Raw genomic sequence first — 19,672 nt, forward strand, 5'->3', positions numbered from 1 at the left:
ACAGATTACAACAGCCATGATAATGGACCGGAGTCCTGAGGCATTGAGCTGAGAATTCCATCTCCCCCTGCATGAGAGAGGCAGGTTGTTACCCTCTACAGAATCTAAGTTGGGGATTTGCTCCCTAACCCCCTAACTCTGGCTAACAGCTTCCCATCAGCCTACCATCTGTGAATGAATCTGGACCTGCAGATTTATAGTCTCAGTTGGTACCGTGTCTTAGGATGTGGAGGACAGCTCGCTTATTATTCCCTAATGCTGCTTCTTCTCAATCTTAAGAGCTAACTCAAGATTTAGTGAATAAAATATACACACGTTACAGGAGCTACTCAGATTCCCTCCCACATCGTGTCTTCCAGACTGAGGAGTTCTTCCAACTGCCTATTCTCAAACCCCCAACCTCACCCACACCTTCAGCTGAGGAGCTGCTTCCTCAGCTGCAATGGAAGGGGGAGGCTTCTGGAAGCCTTCCAGTGCCAAACGATGCAGGGGACACGGGTTCGTGCCCCGGACTGGGAGGATCCCACATGCCGCGCGGATCGGCTGGGCCCTTGAGCCATGGCTGCTGAGCCTGCACGTCCGGAGCCTGAGCTCCGAAGCAGGAGAGGAGACAACAGTGAGAGGCGCGCGCACAGCAAAAAAAAAAAAACAAAAAAAAAAACACAGGAAAGAATTGGGGCAGTAAGACGGGCAGTGGACATGAACAGGCCCTTCATATAAAAACAGAAAGACACCAGTCTGAAAAGACCACAGAATGAAGGACTCCAACTACGTGACATTCTCGAAAGGGCAAATAATACACAGACAGTAACAAGACCAGCAGCTGTCGGGGGCTTGGGGGCACTGGGCGGGTGAACAGCTGGCCCCCAGGGATGTTTCCGGCAGTGAAATGGTTCTGGGTGGCACTGCAGTGGTGGCTGCAGGTCATCACACCTGTCCAAACCTGAACAGTAGGACACAGAGAGTGAGCCTTGATATAAACTACAGACTCCAGGGGAGAATTAGGTGTCAATGCCGATCCGTCACTGAGATGACGCGCCACACAGGCCAGAGATGTTACCAAGGGAGGGAACCCAGAGGGACGGGTGTAGGAAAGTGCTGTCTGCTCGATTCTGAGTCTCCTCTAACCCTAAAACTGCTCTAAAGACTGTCTACCAATTAAAAAGAAGAAACAGCTTCTAAGCACGTGAAAATACTCTCAACCTCATTCACGATTCAGAAAAACCCCAAGGGAACGTCCATACTGCTTACCGGGGCCTAGGATGAGCGGGAACACGCCGCGGCCTCGCCCCTTCCTGTCGGGCATCGCGCTGGAGCCCAGAGTCCCCCTGACTTGACCCACCGCACCCCACCCCGCGTTTCACGCCGTCCACAGTCTCTACACATGACATCTTTTGATCAGATGACTCACTGTCCCAATTACAAGGTTTCAGTTTCTCCACAGGAAGAAACCAAAACCAGCACAGAGGGGAGGCTCTTCAGTCAACCTCAGGGTCTGCCTGCCTTCACGTCCCGCTCTTCCTGACGGGAGGCCCACATCCTAAGGAAGGAGGTCCTTACCAGCACCTCAGGAGCCTCATCCAGTCCACCTCACGCTGCTCTGAGAGCCTCACCAACCTCTGCAGCTACCCAAGTCCTGGTCACTTCAGGGCCGTCCCCCTTCCCCGAGTCACTGAGCCACGTGCTCTGACAATGCATTTCAAACCAGGCTCGCGGACTTCCCTGGTGGCACACTGGTTAAGAATCCGCCTGCCAATGGTGGGCACACGGGTTCTAACACTGGTCCGGGAAGATGCCATATGCTGCAGAGCAACTAAGCCCGTGCACCACAACTACTGAGCCTGCGCTCTAGAGCCTGCGTGCCACAACTACTGAGCCCATGACCCGCAACTACTGAAGCCCGCATGCCTAGAAGCTGTGCTCCACAATAAGAGAAGCCACCGCAATGAGAAGCCCACGCACTGCCACGAAGAGTAGCCCCCACTCGCCGCAACTAGAGAACAAAGCCCGCGCGCAGCAACAGAGACCCAACGCAGCTGAAACTGAGTAAGTTAAATAGTAAACAAATAAAAAATTAAAATGAATGAATAAATAAATAAATAAAAGCAGGCTCTGCTTTGTCAGCACTCTGGAGTTCCCTACGTATCGACGGGCAGGATTCCCGTCCTCTCCCCTAATTAGGTCTGTGAAGTGTCTTTCCCGAGGAGCACAGAAGCTCCTGGAAGCAGAGAATTGCTTCTTAAGATCACATGCAGAAACTGAAGACATTTGATGCTTATGTCAAAGATAAAAGACAGAACACTAGATGGTGTGAAGGGTCCTCGAGGCCAAGAGCCAGGCAAGCAGGACACTTCCTCTGGGGACCCTTCCATCAGCAGAGAAGAAAATGTCTGTGGCCAGAACTGGCACTCAATTCGCTTTGAGCTGAGAAGCACCCATGTAATTACATAGGCTCCCCAAAGAGTAATTACTCCCACATTTAAGAAAGGAGATGCTTTTCAGGCAGGGAAGGCAAGTACAGTCTTCCCAGCTGGCTGCACTGTGTGTGCTGATGGTCACGATGGGGCTGGGCCCCAGAGCTCTGCTCTCCCCTCAAACCCCCAACCTCACCCTCACCCTCAGCTGAGGAGCTGCTTCCCTGAGAACAGAGAAGCCATCGGAGGGCTTCCCCACCTGCAACCCTGCTCAGCCATCCCCTCCCCACTCCAGGACCACGGGCAGCAGCTCTCCCCTCCCCAACACGCATCTACTGGATCATTCCCACTGTTATTTCTCCCATCACAACACAACACAACACAACACAACACAACACAACACAACACAACACAACATCCTCCCCGGACCTCAGCTCCTACCCCAGCTACTGTCCAGTTTCTATTTTCCCCGTCACAGCAAAATGTCTTGAAAAAGTTGGGACCAGAACAAACCCAGTTCTCCCACTCCTCTCTCCTAAGCCTCTCCGATCAGGATTTTACCCCACAGATCCATCCAAACGCATCATCAGCGAGGTACGACCTCCCCCCAGTGCTGGGCTCGATGGTTAATGGCTCCGCGGAACGGCAACCTCGTTTGTCCAGTCACCCAGGGAACCTCTAAAGTGCTTCCCACATGCAGACAAAACGCTGTGATTAATATTTTAGGAGAAATACTCAGCGTGGAGAATACACTTGAGCTGCTGGAGGAAAGAGGTAGCGGCACAGAAGAAAAGTTTCTGTAACTACAGGAATGAACAGATGAGCTGTTTTAATGGTAGCAAGTATGGGATGAAGGAGAACGAATAAAAACCATTCAGAATACGACATTAACAAGCCTCACACTACAACGTGGTAACAGAGGATGGAGAAGGACTTTAGAATGAACTCATTTTTCTGGGTAGGTGACAGGCTGGATGATGCAACGATGAGCCACCAGGGACAACAGGACAAGGCAAGGGGCAGGGGAGCTGTAAATAATCATTTCTGGATCTACTGGATCTAGTAATCCGAGGTGCCCTTTGGACAAACTCCATAGAGATGCTGGCAAGTGGCTGGACAGAGGCATCTATCTGGTCCAGGTGGGAGAACTGACAGAGTTGGAGGTGAAAAGTACCAGAGGGTGAGATCAGACGGGTTGAAGGGTCATGAACCAAGGGTGAAAAGACAACACACAAAGAGGGCGGAAGAAAGAATCAGTCAGGAAGACAGCAAGGAGAGATCTGTCACAGAAACCAACAGAGCAGACTCTGCAGATGGCAAGGCGACAGTGGTCTGAGGTGACGACTGGCAAATCTCCACTGCTTTGTATGCTGGATGCCAGGTCAGGTTCCGTGGAGGGGCAGAACCAAGACCGCAGGCTGCACGATACAATTCAGCTGGGAAACAAGAATCTTTGCCAGAGACCTCACTGCATGGTGTGTAACGCGACCCTCTGAGATTGTAAGAGACAAACAGCGCAATTTACTGGAAGGGTGACAAGGCTGTTCTTCCAGATGATCCTCATTGCATCCCTCGACTGAGCACTGAAAACAATGTACCTATGTGACAACGGTGTTCTACTGAACAGACAACTTATATGCACTGAGTGCTCCCTGGACAGCACGCTCTCGGCTTACAGGAAGTACAAGGAAGGCACCAATGTCAACACGTTAGGGGCTGCCACTCAGGAAGGCTCGCGGCCTACAGCGGGATCCTCAAGGAAACCTTTTAACGCTCGAGAACAAAAGTGCTTCGGCAGGACCATGTAAGTCAAGCAAGGGATGGTGTTTTGCCACAAATGTCAAGAACATGAGGCTTGTACTGTGGCTCTAAGAGGATCCTGGGATCTACACGTAGAACTTGCCAGAAACACTTGGCGCTGACCTGCTCCTCTACGCTTTGTCTAACCACATCTTTTACCTATTCCTAGTTTCCCATTTTAACTTTTGAACTATTCGCCTCCCAAGGTGTTATCACAAAAGAACAGCAGCAGGAAAACACATAAACAGCAAAACTCACCAGAGGCTGATTCATTTTCCGCTGCTCTTGGAACAACGTGCAGGACTGTGACAGCGGAGGCGGGCCTGGAGAAGGAAAACGCAGGCAGTGAAGCTACGACTGAAGCGGCTCGGGGTGCACGAGCACCCGCCCCGCGCTCCACAAGAGACCCCTGTGGGAGACCCGTCCTTTCACCTTCAGAAGGGCCTGTGAGAATAAGGAGGGAGCAACCGCCCTCAGGTCTGTAACTCCCACGTGACTCTGGTACCTGAGGGGATACTTTATTTTTCCGTAGTGAGTGTACATTGAATCCTATTAAAATAAACCTCCGTCATTAAATATGAAATTTAAAAACGCTTATAGTTTACCTCTTCTCAGTCTGTTAACAACTTAGATCAGAACATCCACAGGATACCCAGAATAAAGGGACACACTCAGGTGCGTTTCAGTCTTGCCATGATTTGTACAAACTTTACAAACTTAAGTGCGACGCTCAAAAACATCTTTTATTAAAACTGACTTTAAGTGGACAGAACACCTGCCCTAGGAGTTTGGAGTCCTGTGAGCGACCCCACGTGCACACCTGGTGAGGATCTAGGACAAGTCATCTCCCTTCTCAGGCCCCATCGCTTCCTTCCTCACCCGAGGCAGCAGGACAGAAGCCCTGCAGACTCATCCTGCACCGATTACACTGGGCGACTCCACAGGGCACAACCCAGGGGGGCGGCGGAAGCTTACATTAGACAACCAAGGTGCTGACGCGCCTTGAGACACACGTGCGAGATGCCGAGACGGCGACAGGACGGGGAGGACTAGGAGGAGGTGGAGGATCGGGGTTGGACGGAGGGGAAGACGCGGCACGTCCCGGCCGAGCCTGTGGACCCTGCTCCCCCAGGACACCCGGAGCTCACAAGTCCCAGGGGAGCCCCATCCGGAGCAGCCAGCCCTGTCCTCCAGCCAGGCCCCTCCACCTCCGGGAAGCGGTCAAACCTTCCAGGTGGCTCTACCGCGGGGCCCGGGGCGGGCTACCCCAAGCCCTGCTCTTCAAGGGCCGCAGGCTCCACAACCAACTACAGGCCTGCAGACGCAACACCTACCCCGTCGGGACTCGCTCACGGCTTCCGAGGTTCCGGTCCGGGGGCTGCTCCTCGGGCGCGCTCCTCTCTCGGGATCCCTCCGCTCCGCCTCCCGAGACCAGAGGAGCCGGCTCTGGGCCCACGTCCCTCCCGGGACCTCGCTTGGCCCCGCGCTGCACATGGTCGGGCACTGCACCGCCGCCGGCCGCCCGGCCACTCCGGCCCAAACGCGGGCTCCGCGGCTCGAGCTCGGAGGTCACAGTTCCAACCTCCGCCCGGCCCACGCGAACCCTCGCCCGCACAGCCCGCTCCCGCGGGCTGCCGACCGGCCCGGACAGCGTACCGCCCCGCAGGCCCCGAAATGCTCGCCCGCAAGAGGCCAAGACGGGGGAACGACGGCCACCGACGACCTGGGCACGCACAGCAAGCGAGGGCGGGGCGGCGACGGTGCGCGTGCGCCAACACGCACAAATCATGAGGCGCACCTGCGCAGGCGGACGCCCGAAGTCCGCCTGCCAAAGCCCGCCAGCAGCGCGGGACAAGTACCCGGACTCCAGAAGCCTCCCAGAAGTCTCCGTGCCGTCAAGATAGTGAGCGTATGAAATGTCTCCATCTCATCTGGCGCTCAAGTGCTGCTGTGCTGCGAGGGTGTGCCGCCTGGACCAGGGACTCCATTGCCCATTTGTCTTCACTCCTGTTAGGGATCAAGGAAAGGTGTGGCCTCAAGTGGGGGCTGTGTGATGGTCTCCAGGGTCCCTGGTCCTTTCCCGGCCCTGGGACATTTCGGGTTCCATCTGAGATTCCCCCACCACCAGGAGAGGGGAAGGAGGGTATCATGTTCGCTTAACTGAAACGCTACAACTTTCATTCAAATCCTAGAATACAATAAATGCCCAGCCATGACACAAACTAATATTGCCCACGGAAGGAAAAGAAAATAGAAACTGTAGCTGTTTAGATTACACAACCAACGCATTAAAAACTGTACGAAAATCAGAACGTACACACAAACCGAAAACAGAAAACAGATACCTGGGATCTTACCTCTTAAAGAGGATACTGTTTATGTTAGGTAAAAATATCATTTTTCAAAAATGGAATCAGAAGGGTAATGATTTATCACTATTTATCACTGGGGGTGAAATAATATAACTGTGTTCTTGGACAAGTGTTCCTTAAAAGCTGCTAGGGGAAAAGGTAAAAATAAAATCTCCAGGGACTTCCCTGGTGGTCCAGTGGTGAAGACTCCTAGTTTCCACTGCAGGGGGCACGTGTTTGATTCCTGGTTGGGGAACTAAGATCCCGCATGCTGTGCAGCACAGTCTCATTAATTAATTAATTAACGAACACACAAAATAAAAATAAAAATAAAATCTCTCGCCAACCGAGAAAATCCTCTCCACAAATGTAGAGATAAAGAAAACGGTTTTACTGTTGAATAACCATTAAACCAGACTGTGCTGTGCACCCACAGGTGAACCACTAATGTTTGTGCAAATGAAATCAACCTCACCTTTTTTTTTATAGCTCAGCAGATAAAATCTGTTGCATACAGGTTCTCAAGATAAACGGGAACTTGCCTCATGGGAATAGACTTGACACCACCATAAAAATGGCATACATTCTTTCAGAGTACATCCTAAATTCACCTGGTCATCTCGGTGGTTGTCCATGCTAGTTAATACCCTTTATCCAAAGGAGAAAGACAACTTCTCCTATCTCTAGGACAAGCACGTACTTATAGCTCAGAGGAAAGTGCCTAACACCTAGCCTAAACTCCCCTGGTGACAGAGAGATAAAGAAGATAGCTCTCAGGTCCTTAACATAAACATTCCTGGGTTGTAATGCTGGCAAGAGACTGATTTAGCTTTTAAAAAGATTTAGATACTTACGAAAGGGACAGAGGAAGTATTTCTATTACAAGCATCTTGAGGAAATCCTCTAAAAACGGAAATAAGAAGTGATGATTCATGCAAATGAATAAGCACCTAACCCATTCCTGATTTCCCCAGCTGAACTGCCACATTAAATGAATCCTGCACAAAATGTGTGCTTCCCCAAAACTGCTCTTGGAAGTGGCTGCTTAGAGCCACGAATGGTCTTTTCCAGTTCTTGCTGCTGCTGACTGTGGCCTCTGCCTGAATTCTCACCGATGAAATGCTGCTTGTGTGGGAATGACAGCGACCACACCTCCTCTGAGCCTGAGCCTGGCAAACCTCCAGGGCGCATTTCTCGCATTTTCCAAGTTCACCACGTAAGGACATCAGCTACACGGAGTACCTTGCTGGGAAGCACATTGGAAGGGCAGTGCGCCCATGAGCACGCCACCAGGCCTCCAGTTCTCACCTCACCCACGTGCACTGACCGTGTCTCAGCAGAAGACTGGGGTGGCCTGTGAACCCCAGCTGCTGTGCCCACCTCAACACCTCACTCTATCCCTCCAGCCCAGAGACATGCTGGGCTCCCCAGCCCCCTGCCCTGGACACTCTCTGGAAGTCTTTCTATTACAAGTTGTCTTGAGGAAATGCTCTAAAAAAGGGAATAATAAGTATGGAGTCATCCCAATGAACAGGATGTCCAGCAGTGAGCTGATGTCTCTCACGACTCACCCCTCTCTCCAAAAGGTGAAAAACTGTCATTATATACATTTCCCCCTTTTTAAAGTTGTTGAAGCTAGGAGGGTAAACCTGGACCCTGCGATTTCACCTTGACCAGAAGCAGCAATGGCCACCTTTTAGTTTGCTTTCATTAAGATCTCTTCATATATATGGAGATTTACAATATAAAGCTTTCTCTTTTTGTATCTGCATTTCTATTAAATACAGATATTTTCCCTACTTTGTCACTTATCTATTTTTATTGAAGTATACTTCGTTTACAATATTTCAGGTGTACAGCAAAGTGACTCAGTTACATGTATTTATGTAAGAATATATGTATTCTTTTTCAGGTTCTTTTTTCCATTATGGGTTATTACAAGATATTGAACATAGTTCCCTGGGCTATACAGTAGGTCCTTACTGTTTATCTATTTTACATATAAAAGTGTGTATCTGTCAATCCCTGTTCTTTATCTTTTAACTTAATTTTTTACTCTCACATTCTGTTATACAGACACTTAAAAAGATATTTTGTGTTCAAATCTTTCACTTTCACTTCATACTTTTCATCAGCTTGGACACTGTACTTGAAGAAGCCTTTCCCATCCTGCATTTCCTAAGTAGTTGCCTGTGTTTTCTCCTGTTTATTTTGGGTCTCTTAACATACCAATTTTATCAAGATAACTGGCACCCATCTTCAGGATTTGTAAAATCATTTTCCTCTTAAAGTCTCTCAACCATTTTTTTCAACACTAACACATCTACCACAACCAGGAAACGCAATGTTTAAGAAGAAAACTCAAGTTTGTAATCTAACAGAAAAGGACAGGCTCTTCTTTGAAGCTCAGCGACACGTCTTAATTTAAAGGCAGGGGAGGGACTTCCCTGGTGTTCCAGTGGTAAAGAATCCGCCTTCTAATACAGGGTACGTGGGTTCAAAGCCTGGGAACACTGGTCAGGGAGCTAAGATCCCACACGCCACGGGGCAATTAAGCCCGCGTGCTGCAATTAGACACGATGCAGCCTAAGAGAGATAAATAATTTTTGACAAATAAAAATAAAAAAAATAAAGGCAGGGGAAGCAGGAAAGTGACTGTCTCATGTGAATTCCTTCTTATTCAAAATACAGGTCGTAGCAGTTTACTTGGGCTGCGTCACAAAATACGACACACTGGCGGGCTTAAGCAACACAAATGCACTGTCCGACATTTACGCAGGCTGCAAGTCTGAGATCAAGGTGTCAGCAGGGTTGGTCCCCTCTGAGGGCTGTACGGGAGGATGTGCTCCAGGCTTCCTGGTGGAGAGGGCGGTTTCCTCACAAGCACATGCACTATGTATGTACCACGTAGGTGCCTGGGCTGAACTCCGATCCCAGGGCTGCTCATCCGCAGCAGCACCAGGCCGCTGGAGGGCTTGTCACGGACCCGTTGGCAGGAGGACTGCAGGCTGACACAGACGTCCGCTCAGCTGTGGACCCATGGCCTGGCCACAGCCCTGCCAGAGGCTGCCTGGTTGAAATCCAGGTCACGGTTCACCTCCCTCCTGCTTATTGCATTCAACGACGCCTTGAAGACCCCCTACTGCACCAGCCTGGGTGGCACATCCCACCCAGTCATTTCCAAATCACAAGCATGTCAATTGAGAAGGTTAAAATTAGGCCCTGGCTCAGTGCTGTGGAATTAGAATCTGTGAGGCTGGGTCCAGGCATCTGTGTTGGAATATTTTCTCCACATGACTCTCATGCCCAAAGGACTGTATTGGCAAAGCACTTCTGCTTCACCCTACTGATATTTCTGCACTAGAGCTACAGCCGTTGTTATATTAAACTGCATCCACAGGAGGAAAAGAGAGGAGGAGAGGTGATAGTTTTGCTTATCTCCAAACACGCTGTTACTGAACCAAACTTGGGTCCACTCGCCCACATGCACTAAAGCCAATCTACTGACATGGGTCACGGTGAAGGAAAGTGCCACGTTTATGGCAGGGCAACAAGCAAGGCGTCCAGGTATCTAGGGCTCAAAAGGCCCCCACTCCCCAGTGGCTTTCAGGGAAAGGTGTTTACAGATGCGGTGAGGCTGTCGGTGGGAATGTACACTGGTGCTGCCGCTATGCAGAACAGTGTGGAGGTTCCTCAAAACACTAAAGCTAGAGCTACCGTAGGACCCAGCAATCCCACTCCTGGGCATATACCCAGAGAAAACCATAATTCAAGAAGACACGTGCACCCCAATATGTATAGCAGTACGAGTTACAATAGCCAAGACATGGAAGCAACTTAAATGTCCATCGACAGAGGGATGGATAGGGAAGATGTGGTACATATGTGTGATGGAATACTACTCAGCCATAAAAAAGAATGAGATTATGCCATGTGCAGCAACATGGATGGACCTAGAGATTATCATACTAAGTGAAGGATGTCAGACAAAGACAAATACCATATGCTATCACTCCTATGTGGAATCTAAAACAGTGATACAAATGAACTTCTCAACAAAACAGAAACAGACTCACAGACATAGAAAAAAAACTGAGGTTTACCAAAGAGAAAAGGTGGGGGAGAGGGATAGATCAGGAGGTTGGGGCTAACATATGCACACAACTATATATAAAACAGGAAATCAACAAGGACCTCCTGTAGAGCACAGGGATCTCTACTCAATATTCTGTATTAACCTAGGGAGTTCCCTGGTGGCCCAGAGGTTAGGATTCTGGTCTTTCACGGCCGTGGCCCGGGTTCAATCCCTGGTCAGGGAACTGAGATCCTACAAGCCACACAGCACCACGAAAATAAAGCAAAATTCGGTAACAACCTAAATGGGAAAACAATCTGAAAAAGAATAGATATCTGTGTCCATATAACTGAATCACTTTGCTGTACACCGGAAACTAACACAACACTGTAAATCAACTATACTCCCAATATAAAATTTAAAAAATGTTTAAAGTGAATTACAAACGAGTGGGGTGAGGGAGAGGAGGTTGAGGGGTGTGTGGTCAGCTTGTGGACATTCTTCCGATTGGTTGGTGGTGAGGTAATCTGAGGTCAACATCATCAACCGGCTGGTTCCAGCTGGTCTGGGGTCTACGTGCTTGTGGGCAGCATGCAGTTACCTTCCTCCCCCCTGCTGGGGGCTTCAGTCTCTGCAAAACAGCTCCAAGGATGTGGCTCAGAACAGTATCTACAGCCCTTGAGGAGGAACTAAAGGTCCTTGACTTTGTTTAACGGCTACACTAGTATTATTTGGTCTTTTGGGACTCTTTTCCTTTCTTTTGGCACTTTCTCCCTTCTCTGATTAAATTGTTTGTTTCCAACTCACGGGAGGCTAGGAGGCTAAAATTTTCTAAAGACAAGAAGCAGGCAGAAGACATGGGGAGAATCCGTCCCAGGAAGGCCCCACAAGGTCCTGCTCACTTACAACATCACATTCAATCTGGGCTGTTTACACCATTTTTGGACAACATACCAACACATATTAAGGTGGGTCCCACCCAACTGTAGCACATTTGGACAAGGTGTGGTGGGGTGGGATTATGCAAATCCAGATCTGAAGACTAGATAAAGCAATCAGGGTATTTCACAGTATACAAGAGAAATTTTCATGGGGACAGAATACCAACCTTCTAATATTTGAAAGCCTGTTAGCCAAGAGGGAGAGTGAACTTCTGTTTTGTTATACAAGGACCCAATCAGCTGTGATGGTTGAGAGCATGATGAACGCAAATCTGAATTCACTTGCCTCCTAACAATGCAACGTCTACAGCAGAGGGACACAGGTCCTCAAGCAGCAGTGCTTTTCCCAGCAGTGCAGACCCTGAGGAGAGCCAGGCTGTGGCAGCTCTGGAGGACCTCAGACACTCTTTGCACGGCCTCTGAGACCTAGAACATCTCAGAAAGTCCACGAGTGCAAACCAAAGAGACACTCAGTCCCTGCACCTTGGATGAACTGATTTGACTCTACGTATGCATTGCTTGGCCTAATTAGAAATATGGAAGTGATCAGAAGACAGAATAAACCTCTGGGCACATCCTGAACAACAGAGATACTTCTCATCAAAGTCCAAACAATAATTCAAAAGCAAGATTCAGAGCCAAAATGTGGAAACAAACCAAGTGTTCACTGACAGATGAATGGATCAAGAAAATGTAGTGTGTATATTCACCAACAGATATTATTCACCCACAAACAGGAAGGAAAGTTTCTAATTGATACAAAGACCATTTATGTATTTTTCAAAGATTGACATTTCTTTGTATGAACAGTGAAAATTTAACAATTCCACTTTTAAGAGGAAAGGTTAGTGTTTCTTTGTAGAAACAATTAAGTCTCAGCAGTAGAGGCATAAGCACACACGTGCACACAGAGTAAACAGAATAGCGCCCCGCTACCTCCCCGCAATCTGATCCCCCGATGAGCCCTGCTGATTCTCCCTCCAAACATAGAGAACCTGTTTACTTCTCTCCATCTTCTTAGACATCGTCTTCCTGGACTACCACGCCAAATTCCTAACCTTATCTGGGTCTCCCGACTTCCACTCTTACTGAATCCCCACCCCATCCATTTATGCAGCAGCCAAAATCAATTGTTCCCCTTTCAGTGCAAACTGGATCAGGACACCTCTCATTCACTGCTTTCCCACTGCACTTGGCAAACATCTGAACTTCTTCAGACCCACGGTTTTATTTCCTTCTCACTCACTGTGTACTGTCCACACTGGCTTTGGGGTCTAGGAAGGAAATTTTGACACAGGCTACCACACAAATGACACGCGAAGACATTAAGCTAAGTGGATAAGTCAGATACAAATGGACAAATGTTACATGATTCCACTTCTGTGAGGTCCCCAGACGGGTCAAATTCATAGAGACAGAAAGTGGAGTGGTGGGTGTCAGGGGCTGGGAGGGGGATGGGGAGTCAGTGTTTAATGGGGACAGAGTTTCACTTTGACAGGATGAAAACATTCTGGAGATGGATGGTCGGGATGGTTGCACAACAATGAGAATTCTTGTTTTTTTTCCTTAAGATTTTTGTTTTACTTATTTTCGGCTGCGTTGGGTCTTCGTTGCCGGGCGCAGGCTTTCTCTAGTCGTGGCGAGCGGGGGCTACTCTTCGGTGCGGTGTGCAGGCTTCTCATTGAGGTGGCTTCTCTTTGCGGCAGAGCATGGGCCCTAGGCGCGTGGGCTCAGTAGTTGTGGCTCACGGGCTGAGGAGTTATGGCTTGCAGGCTCAGTAGTTGTGGCGCACGGGCGTTAGGTGCTCCGCGGTATGTGGGATCTTCCCGGACCAGGGCTCGAACCTGTGTCCCCTGCATCGGCAGGCGGATTCTTGACCACTGTGCCACCAGGGAAACCCAAGAAAAAAAGCAAGACTCAGACCCCAAGGGGAGGGGTGGAAGTACGAGTTGGGAGGTTCAGAAGAAGCTTCCAGTGACACTGCATGACCCTGAGTTGGCTATTTTCTTCTCTGCATCTCGGCTACCATATACTTCCTACCCTCATAGAAAAATAACCTGTCTGGAATTGGAAATTTTTCCATTTAGTCTTTTTGCGCATGTGACATTTTTATTCAGAAAAATAATCTGTGTTGAACTGCAGATTTTTCCATTTAGTATTTTGTACATGTGACATTTTTATTCAGGTAGTGAAATCTCTGGGTCAACAGTGACACCACATTCTCAAGATTTTGATAAGTAGACTAGAACTTCTTAACTGGAATCAAGGGGCAGGCTTTGGACAATCCATGGACTTTGTGACATCCAAACGTGCCCTTTGTGTGTGTGTGTGTGTGTGTGTGTGTGTGTGTGTGTGTGTGTTTGTAGACACCCTTTGAAGGGTGCGTGAGCACCTGTAGTTTTCTATGATTTTAGCTTCTCCAAATGCCTCTTGGACTCAAAGGTGCCTGAGGGGAGCGGACGTGTACTCCCCCAGTACAGAATTCTGAACCCACTGTCAGTAAACATTCAGCCAAAGAGCTTTGCCAAATTGCGTGTTTTAACGTAACTTTTTAACCCAGTGAGTCAATGTACCTGGTATCTTTTTTTACAAACTTATCTCACTCTTTATTTATTTTTTTTGGGGGGGGTACGCGGGCCTCTCACGGTTGTGGCCTCTCCCGTTGCGGAGCACAGGCTCCAGACGCGCAGGCTCAGCGGCCATGGCTCGTGGGCCCAGCCACTCCGCGGCATGTGGGATCTTCCCGAACCGGGGTACCAACCCGTGTCCCCTGCATCGGCAGGTGGACTCTCAACCACTGCACCACCACGGAAGCCATTATCTCACTCTTATAAGGCTGAAACGTTGCTGCTTCCCCTAAGTTTCCTTGTCCCTCTCCCCACTCTCCCACCAGGCAGTGGAAGAGGAATGGGAGGGAGAGGGAGAGTCCAGCAGGGAGAGGACAGTGCACCTGCTGGGAAGCGGTAAAGAGGGGTCCAGGGTGGGAGGGAGGGAGACACAAGAGGGAGGGGATATGGGAACAGGTGTATATGTATAACTGATTCGCTTTGTTATAAAGCAGAAACTAATACGCCATTGTGAATCAACTGTACTCCAATAAACTTGTAAAAAAAATTAGAACTACCATATGACACAGCATTTTCATTCCTGGATATATATCGAAAAAAATAAAACCAAAAAACATTAATTTGAAAAGATATATGCACCCTAATGTTCATGGCAGCACTATTTACAATTGACAACATATGGAAGCAAGCTAAGTGTTTATTAAGAGATGAATGGGTAAGGAAGATGTGATATATATATATATACCATGGAATACTACTTAGCTAAAAAAAATTTTTTTTGAATTGAAATTGTATCAAGTATCTTTTCCGACCACAATGCTATGAGACTAGACATCAATTACAGGAAAAGAGCTGTAAAAAAATACAAACACATGGAGGCTAAACAATACACTACTCAATAACGAAGTGATCACTGAAGAAATCAAAGAGGAAATTAAAAAATACCTAGAAACAAATGACAATGGAGACACGACGACCCAAAACCTATGGGATGTGGCAAAAGCAGTTCTAAGAGGGAAGTTTATAGCAATACAATCCCACCTTAAGAAACAGGAAACATCTCGAATAAATAACCTAATCTTGCACCTAAAGCAATTAGAGAAAGAAGAACAAAAACATCCCAAAGTTAGCAGAAGGAAAGAAATCATAAAAATCAGATCAGAAATAAATGAAAAAGAAATGAAGGAAATGATAGCAAAGATCAATAAAACTAAAAGCTGGTTCTTTGAGAAGATAAACAAAATTGATAAACCATTAGCCAGACTCATAAAGAAAAAAAGGGAGAAGACTCAAATCAATAGAATTAGAAATGAAAAAGGAGAAGTAACAACTGACACTGCAGAAATACAAAAGATCAGGAGAGATTACTACAAGCAACTCTATGCCAATAAAATGGACAACCTGGAAGAAATGGACAAATTCTTAGAAATGCACAACCTGCCAAGACTGAATCAGGAAGAAATAGAAAATATGAACAGACCAATCACAAGCACTGAAATTGAAACTGTGATAAAAAATCTTCCAACAAACAAAAGCCCAGGACCAGATGGCTTCACAGGCGAATTCTATCAAGCATTTAGAGAAGAGCTAACACCTATCCTTCTCAAACTCTTCCAAACAATTTCAGAGGAAGGAACACTCCCAAACTCATTCTACGAGGCCACCATCACCTTGATACCAAAACCAGACAAGGATGTCACAAAGAAAGAAAACTACAGGCCAATATCACTGATGAACATAGATGCGAAAATCCTCAACAAAATACTAGCAAACAGAATCCAACAGCACATTAAAAGGATCATACACCATGATCAAGTGGGGTTTATTCCAGCAATGCAAGGATTCTTCAATATACGCAAATCAATCAACGTGATACACCATATTAACAAATTGAAGGAGAAAAACCATATGATCATCTCAATAGATGCAGAGAAAGCTTTTGACAAAATTCAACACCCATTTATGATAAAAACCCTGCAGAAAGTAGGCATAGAGGGAACTTTCCTCAACATAATAAAGGCCGTATATGACAAACCCACAGCCAGCATCGTCCTCATTGGTGAAAAACTGAAACCATTTCCACTATGATCAGGAACAAGACAAGGTTGCCCACTCTCACCACTCTTATTCAACATAGTTTTGGAAGTTTTAGCCACAGCAATCAGAGAAGAAAAGGAAATAAAAGGAATCCAAATCGGAAAAGAAGAAGTAAAGCTGTCACTGTTTGCAGATGACATGATACTATACATAGAGAATCCTAAAGATGATACCAGAAAACTACTAGAGCTAATCAGTGAATTTGGTAAAGTTGCAGGATACAAAATTAATGCAAAGAAATCTCTGGCATTCCTATATACTAATGATGAAAAATCTGAAAGTGAAATCAAGGAAACACTCCCATTTACCATTGCAACAAAAAGAATAAAATATCTAGGAATAAACCTACCTAAGGAGACCAAAGACCTGTCTGTATGAAGAAAATTATAAGACACTGATGAAAGAAATTAAAGATGATACAAATAGATGGAGAGATATACCATGTTCTTGGATGGCAAGAATCAACATTGTGAAAATGACTCTACTACCCAAAGCAATCTACAGATTCAATGCAATCCCTATCAAACTACCACTGGCATTTTTCACAGAACTAGAACAAAAAATTTCACAATTTGTATGGAAACACAAAAGACCCCGAATAGCCAAAGCAATCTTGAGAACGAAAAATGGAGCCGGAGGAATCAGGCTCCCTGACTTCAGACTATCCTACAAAGCTACAGTAATCAAGACAGTATGGTACTGGCAGAAAAACAGAAAGATAGGTCAATGGAACAGGATAGAAAGCCCAGAGATAAACCCACGCACATATGGTCACCTTATCTTTGATAAAGGAGGCAGGAATGTACAGTGGAGAAAGGACAGTATCTTCAATAAGTGGTGCTGGGAAAACTGGATAGGGACATGTAAAAGTATGAGATTAGATCACTCCCTAACACCATACACAAAAATAAGCTCAAAATGGATTAAAGACCTAAATGTAAGGCCAGACACTATCAAACTCTTAGAGGAAAACATAGGCAGAACACTCTATGACATAAATCACAGCAAGATCCTTTTTGACCCACCTCCTAGAGAAATGGAAATCAAAACGAAAATAAACAAATGAGACCTAATAAAACTTCAAAGCTTTTGCACAGCAAAGGAAACCATAAACAAGACCAAAAGAGAACCCTCAGAATGGGAGAAAATATTTGCAAATGAAGCAACTGACAAAGGATTAATCTCCAAAATTTATAAGCAGCTCATGCAGCTCAATAACAAAAAAACAAACAACCCCATCCAAAAATGGGCAGAAGACCTAAATAGACATTTCTCCACAGAAGATATACAGACTGCCAACAAACACATGAAAGGATGCTCAACATCTTTACTCATTAGAGAAATGCAAATCAAAACTACGGGATATCATCTCACACCAGTCAGAATGGCCATCATCAAAAAATCTAGAAACAATAAATGCTGGAGAGGGCGTGGAAAAAAGGGAACACTCTTGCACTGCTGGTGGGAATGTGAATTGGTACAGCCACTATGGAGAACGGTATGGAGGTTCCTTAAAAAACTACAAATAGAACTACCATATGACCCAGCAATCCCTCTACTGGGCATATACCATGAGAAAACCATACTTCAAAAAGAGTGATGTACCAAAATGTTCATAGCAGCCCTATTTACAATAGCCCGGAGATGGAAACAACCTAAGTGTCCATCATCGGATGAATGGGTAAAGAAGATGTGGCACATATATACAATGGAATATTACTCAGCCATAAAAAGAAATGAAATTGAGCTATTTGTAATGAGGTGGATGGACCTACAACCAGGATGGCCTGTCATACAGAGTGAAGTAAGTCAGAAAGAGAAAGACAAATACTGTATGCTGACACATATATATGGAATTTAAGAAAAAAATGTCATCAAGAACATAGGGGTAAGACAGGAATAAAGACACAGACCTACTAGAGCATGGACTTGAGGATATGGGGAGGGGGAAGGGTAAGCTGTGACAAAGTGAAAGAGCGGCATGGACATATATACACTACCAAATGTAAGGTAGATAGCTAGTGGGAAGCAGCCGCATAGCACAGGGAGATCAGCTCGGTTCTTTGTGACCGCCTGGAGGGGTGGGATAGGGAGGGTGGGAGGGAGACGCAAAAGGGAGGGGATATGGGAACATATGTATATGTATAACTGATTAAATTTGTAAAATAAAAAAAAAAATAGGAAAAAAAAAAACCCACAGACAACATCTACAACAAAGTGTCCACATGAACTGCAACATACAGACAGGTAGGAACAAATCAACAACAGGAAAAAGACCTACATATGTGTATCCCAAGGTGTGTGGGAGGAAGACGAGGGAAGGACTCTCTCTCTTTTAGGAGAGCCAAAGGTTACTATGGTTCAAGAACTCACTGAGATTGAAAAACTCACTGAGAACAGCGACAGAAACCGGGAGTGAACGTTGCAGGCTCCACTTTGCAGCTGAGTGCAAGAACTTTGAAATGTTCTGAGGATGCCAAGTGTTCTGGGGTCTGTGAAACCTTGACACCTCTCAAACCAAAGCACCATTCCAGAACAAATCCCCATACTCAACAAGGACAAGAAAGAGGAGCCCTGGGTAAATGGGCAGAGGAGGGCTGAGGAGGAAGATTTGAGAAATTTTAAGGTCATTTTTAAAAATTATGTTGTGAAAATAACAGAAGATAGTGAGCCCTGGAGTTCTGAAGCTAGAAATTATATTCTGATCTATGATTCCCTCCTAAAGTGGAAACTTATTTCATTTAAAAATGAGTGACAGAAGAGTATTCCACTCACATCCTGTAGAAAATCAGTGAGAAAAAAAAAAAGAAGGGTGAAAAGAAAGTTCCAGGAAACCCTGAAAACGTGACAGAAAGACACGTCCACAGAACAAATGAAATTTATTGCCTGATATTGCGGAAAAAGTAAAAGAAATTTTAAAAGGAATAGAAACTGGTTTTAAGAAAAACATAAAAGAAATTAGAAAAAATCAGAAATGAAGTGATTGGAGAATAGCAAGATTTGAAAAGGTGAAAAAATTCAGTAAGTAATTTGTTTAAAAAAAATCATGTCTCGAGAGAAGGTTAAACTAGAAGGAACACAAGTTTGAATAAACACAGTGGATAATGCCTCCTTGGAGAAATAGCTGATTTCAAATCCAGCATAAGGAACGAACTACATGTTCCTGTTACACCTTGTTGTACAAGAGAGCTGGGAAGACTTCAAAGACTACTGTGGTTGTGTGGAAAGGACTCAGGAGCCAACTTGAACAGGATCCGTGAACCTAAGAGGGGACAATCTCTGCATCGATATTTATAACAACCTCACTGAAAACAATAACAAAGAAAGAAAATACCTCATTAGTCATCTTCGGAAGGTACTTTGCAGTCAACCTTTCTCTCTCCTGTTTTTTCTTTTTTTGTAAAACTGGTAAATAAAATAAAAGAAA

General features: G+C 46.2%; 1 protein-coding gene across 13 annotated transcripts in view; it reads right to left on the minus strand.

Moving 5' to 3' along the window:
* LOC132493387 (forkhead-associated domain-containing protein 1-like) overlaps window positions 1-19,672 on the minus strand; it is a 127,453-nt gene that overhangs the window by 79,272 nt on the left and 28,509 nt on the right. For 4 of the 13 annotated variants that reach the window (XM_060103866.1, XM_060103861.1, XM_060103860.1 and 1 more), the window contains exons 1-2: window positions 5,549-5,806; window positions 4,473-4,537 (exon numbers count right to left, since the gene is read on the minus strand). The exons of 1 other annotated variant lie outside the window; for it this stretch is intronic. In XM_060103866.1, the coding sequence (XP_059959849.1) occupies window positions 4,473-4,537; window positions 5,549-5,708 (225 nt within the window). In that variant the 5' untranslated portion in view covers window positions 5,709-5,806. 8 more of the 13 variants (XM_060103863.1, XM_060103862.1, XM_060103870.1 and 5 more) reach the window with 4 other exon arrangements.

Source organism: Mesoplodon densirostris, chromosome 7 (genome assembly GCF_025265405.1).
Source record: "Mesoplodon densirostris isolate mMesDen1 chromosome 7, mMesDen1 primary haplotype, whole genome shotgun sequence".
NCBI classification, from domain to species: Eukaryota; Metazoa; Chordata; class Mammalia; order Artiodactyla; family Ziphiidae; genus Mesoplodon; species Mesoplodon densirostris.